Source organism: Anopheles merus, unplaced genomic scaffold (assembly GCF_017562075.2).
Source record: "Anopheles merus strain MAF unplaced genomic scaffold, AmerM5.1 LNR4000694, whole genome shotgun sequence".
Lineage (NCBI taxonomy): Eukaryota > Metazoa > Arthropoda > Insecta > Diptera > Culicidae > Anopheles > Anopheles merus.
This window is the reverse complement of record NW_024428274.1, coordinates 27845-31198: the sequence shown is the minus strand read 5'-3', so window position 1 is coordinate 31198 and position 3354 is coordinate 27845. Positions and strand designations below refer to the sequence as shown.

Here is a 3354-nt window from a genome sequence, read left to right as displayed (position 1 = left end):
GATTATCGATCTGTACGGTGGTAAGTTAATTGTAGCTGTGATCAACTGAACTCTCTTCTCAAATTGTGTTTAATCCGTTTCAGCTTTAACCGCCTTCGTGAGCCCGTACGAAGACATGATCCGCAACGTAACGATCGTGCTGTACTCGTTCGTAAAACAGTGCGCCAAACACACGTACTCTACCGAGCTGCAGGTGAAGATACTGGCGCAGGTGAAGTATCTGCTCCGCGCTTACCCGCAGCACATCCGTACGCCAACGCACGAGAGCATCTACAACGGATTGGTGCCGTTGCTGAGCAGCCCAAGCTATCGCATCAAGCTGGAAGCGGTCAGGAATATTCTGCACTTCATGCAGCTCGAATGGTCACATCCTGACCTTTCTTCGGTTCCGTGCAGCTTTTACGAGTTTCAGCTGCAACTGTACGATCAAATTCAGTTCGAGGAGCTACTAGCGACCGACGGTGGGATGGACATGAACGATGAGAGAATGAACGTGATTAGCGGCTGCCTTCAGCTGCTGTTGGGCATCTTTCGCATTAGCTTCATGCTGCGTCGGCGCGCGTTGTGCGATTTTGTGCTGCTCGTTCAGTTGGGAAGCGTAAACGATGGTAAGTGTTGTTACAGCAATAGCTGACAATTAAAGTTTAATTATTGTATAATCATATTTTTGTCCTTCTTCTAGACAAAATGGCAAACACCATACGGCTTATGCGCACCTCCAGCGATATCGACTTCTGCCAGCTGCTTCAAGCTAACCTGGACACCGTACTCGAGCTATGGCTAACCAAAGGGAATCGGTTGCTGCATTTCCCGTTCCGTCTAGCGGGAAAGATCGCCACGATCGAAGAGTTTATCCAACTGTTCAAGAAAACATTTCCTTCGTCATACTCTGCATGCAGCCGGAACGGTTCGAACAGTTCTGCAAATCGATTGGCGTACAGCAGGCAGAAATGGTGAAGGTATGTTTTCGGTTGGAATGAATTTAAAATGATAAATGACCAATTTTCCATTTCATTACCAGAGTATACTGCCGAAATGTGTTTCGTTCCTTCTGCCCAAGTACGCCAAATGTGAAGGGATGGCGCCCAAGTATGATGCAATAGCTAGTCGGATGCACAAAGCACTTGCCCCTATAATAAGCACGGTAGATCTTAAAGATTACGTGTCGGAAATTATCAAACACCTCACCCACCGATTGAACGATCACGTTGAGCTGGGCAAGCTGTTGGACCAGGACCTGCCAAGCTGCTTCGTTGCCGATCTGTCGCTTAGCAAAGCCACTTACTCGACGGCGCTCGAGCACCTGAAACAGTCGGTATGGGGATCGCAATCGTTCAAGTACACGCTGCTGAGCAATTTGTGTTTTAAAAACAGCTCACCAATTGAACGCACCCTAACGGATGTCAAACGCTGGCTTTGGGCGGCTGATGAACCGGAGCAGAAAATGGTACATCTCTTCCAGTACACGGTGTTTCTCGACCATCTGAAAGAGTACATCGGACAGCAGAAGGAACGCGCGTTCAAACCCTATCTCGTGCGAGATGTGGTGTATTTCCTGTGCAACTTGTTGTCCTCCTTTCCCGCCCTACGACTTGCCACGCTCAACAGCTTCGGGCGGTTCCTGGAGCACGTGGTCGCATCTAGCGATGCGTGCGAGCTGCTCTCGGAACATTTGCACTTCATAGTGTCATCATTGCTGGAGGTGGAAAATGTCGATCCGGCATCGGAGATTTCTCAAAAATCGCTAACTCTGCTACGGTTTCTGATCTTACAACACTCTGCCGCGTTTGCGGGTGCGATCGGTAAGCTGAATTATCTACCAAAGGACGAACGATTCGATCAGTTGCGGCTTGCTATATCGCGCCAAAAAACGATCGGTCATGAAAATGTGCTGCCAAGGGAAGAAATCGCGGCGCTGATTGAGTTGCCCAATTTAAGATACGAAGATTTGGCTGCGCTGAAGATTGTGGTAAGCTTTTGCTGTATTTTGAGTGACTTGGAAGTTATATAATTATTAATTTTTTTATTGTAGCTCACCACCAAAAAGAAAGATCTAAAATTATTGTGCGATGAGCTGAGCGAGCAAAGCGCATCGTCGGGCGCTAATGGGGAAAGCGTGCTTCATCGGTTAGTCTACACTTTGCTGGAAGTTGTGCGCAGCTCCCCGTTCGACAAGCGATCGATGGAAGCTCTCCGATGTTTGAGTGAAATAGGACCGATCGATCTGGGAACAATGCTGTTAAAATCCGACGCAGAAATGATTGCTTACGATACGGTACAGCTTTAAAGCCCTGGGCAGTAGCAATATCAATTAAATTTTAAATTTCTATCTCTCTTTAGATCAACAACTCGAAGGAAGCAATCGAACGATGTGCTGCGGTGCTGCTGAGCGAATTGAACGAGCTGATAACGAACAGAAACGTTCCGGTTGCAAACTACGCCTCACTGATTTGCTACAAAATGCTGTACGGAAAAACATTCCATGCTTTGGCGGGTGAGATTCTAAACAAAATTGCATATAGAAATCCATTTTAAATCTTAACTTCGATCATATTCGTATCTCTAACAGCCAAACTACCAACACTGCACCCATTTTTGGGAACTTCTGCGGAAGAGATCAAACTCTTCACTCGTACCACCGGACGCAGTTTGTCGTTGCGGCCAATGCTTGCCAACGAACGGATCGAGTACAGCGCTTTTGTGCAGCAGCTGTCAGCCGCGTTGCTGTCATTTTTGGGAAATACGATGATTAAAAAACTGGCCGAACAGGAAACGACATTCGTCGAGAAGCTTGTCCCTTTGCTGGTACAGATAACGATAAAGCAATTCGAAGAGTCAATCATCGATAGCATGGGCAGCTTTGTAAGTGCTCTTGTTGCACAGTAGTAGATGCCACGGATGATAAGGAAACATTTGAATATATCTTCCTTTTTTGCAGATTAATGAGTTTTTCAACGAGTTCGCTGCCATTCAAAATGAGGTTCACAATATTTTCAATGACCCGAAAGCTATTCAACTGATGCTTACCATCGTGGAGTGTGTTCGGATACATAATCAATGGTAAGTGTAATTTACAAATTTTTGTTAATACTTTTCCTAAAAAATAATGTTTGTAATAGCTTTCCACAGTACAAAATTTCCGTTAACTATCTACGAATCGCACAAGCGTCTCAATTCTGTCAGGCACACTTTAAAGCCATCCTGTATGGTGACCTCTGGTACCGGGAGGAAGAGGAGCAAGGCAAGCATGATGCCAAACGACACCCGGAACTGCAAAACATAATGAAATCATGCCATTTGGCGATCGGCGTAAACGATGCAGTTAAATAATTCCTCAACCCAATCCAGGAACGG

At 46.1% G+C, this 3354-nt stretch overlaps 1 protein-coding gene across 2 annotated transcripts; it reads left to right on the top strand.

Annotated features, from left to right (window-relative positions):
- The first annotated feature begins 873 nt into the window (after positions 1-873).
- LOC121602900 (serine-protein kinase ATM-like) lies at positions 874-3337 on the top strand. 2 transcript variants are annotated; one of them, XM_041931660.1, is made up of 7 exons: positions 874-959; positions 1022-1969; positions 2033-2275; positions 2356-2494; positions 2570-2862; positions 2939-3060; positions 3120-3337. In XM_041931660.1, the coding sequence occupies exons 1-7, from the start codon at positions 894-896 to the stop codon at positions 3328-3330; spliced, it is 2022 nt and encodes a 673-aa protein (XP_041787594.1). In that variant the 5' UTR covers positions 874-893; the 3' UTR covers positions 3331-3337. The 2 variants fall into 2 exon arrangements, with proteins under 2 accessions (XP_041787594.1, XP_041787593.1); XM_041931659.1 differs by having other exon boundaries at positions 2341-2494.
- The last annotated feature ends 17 nt before the right edge of the window (positions 3338-3354 follow it).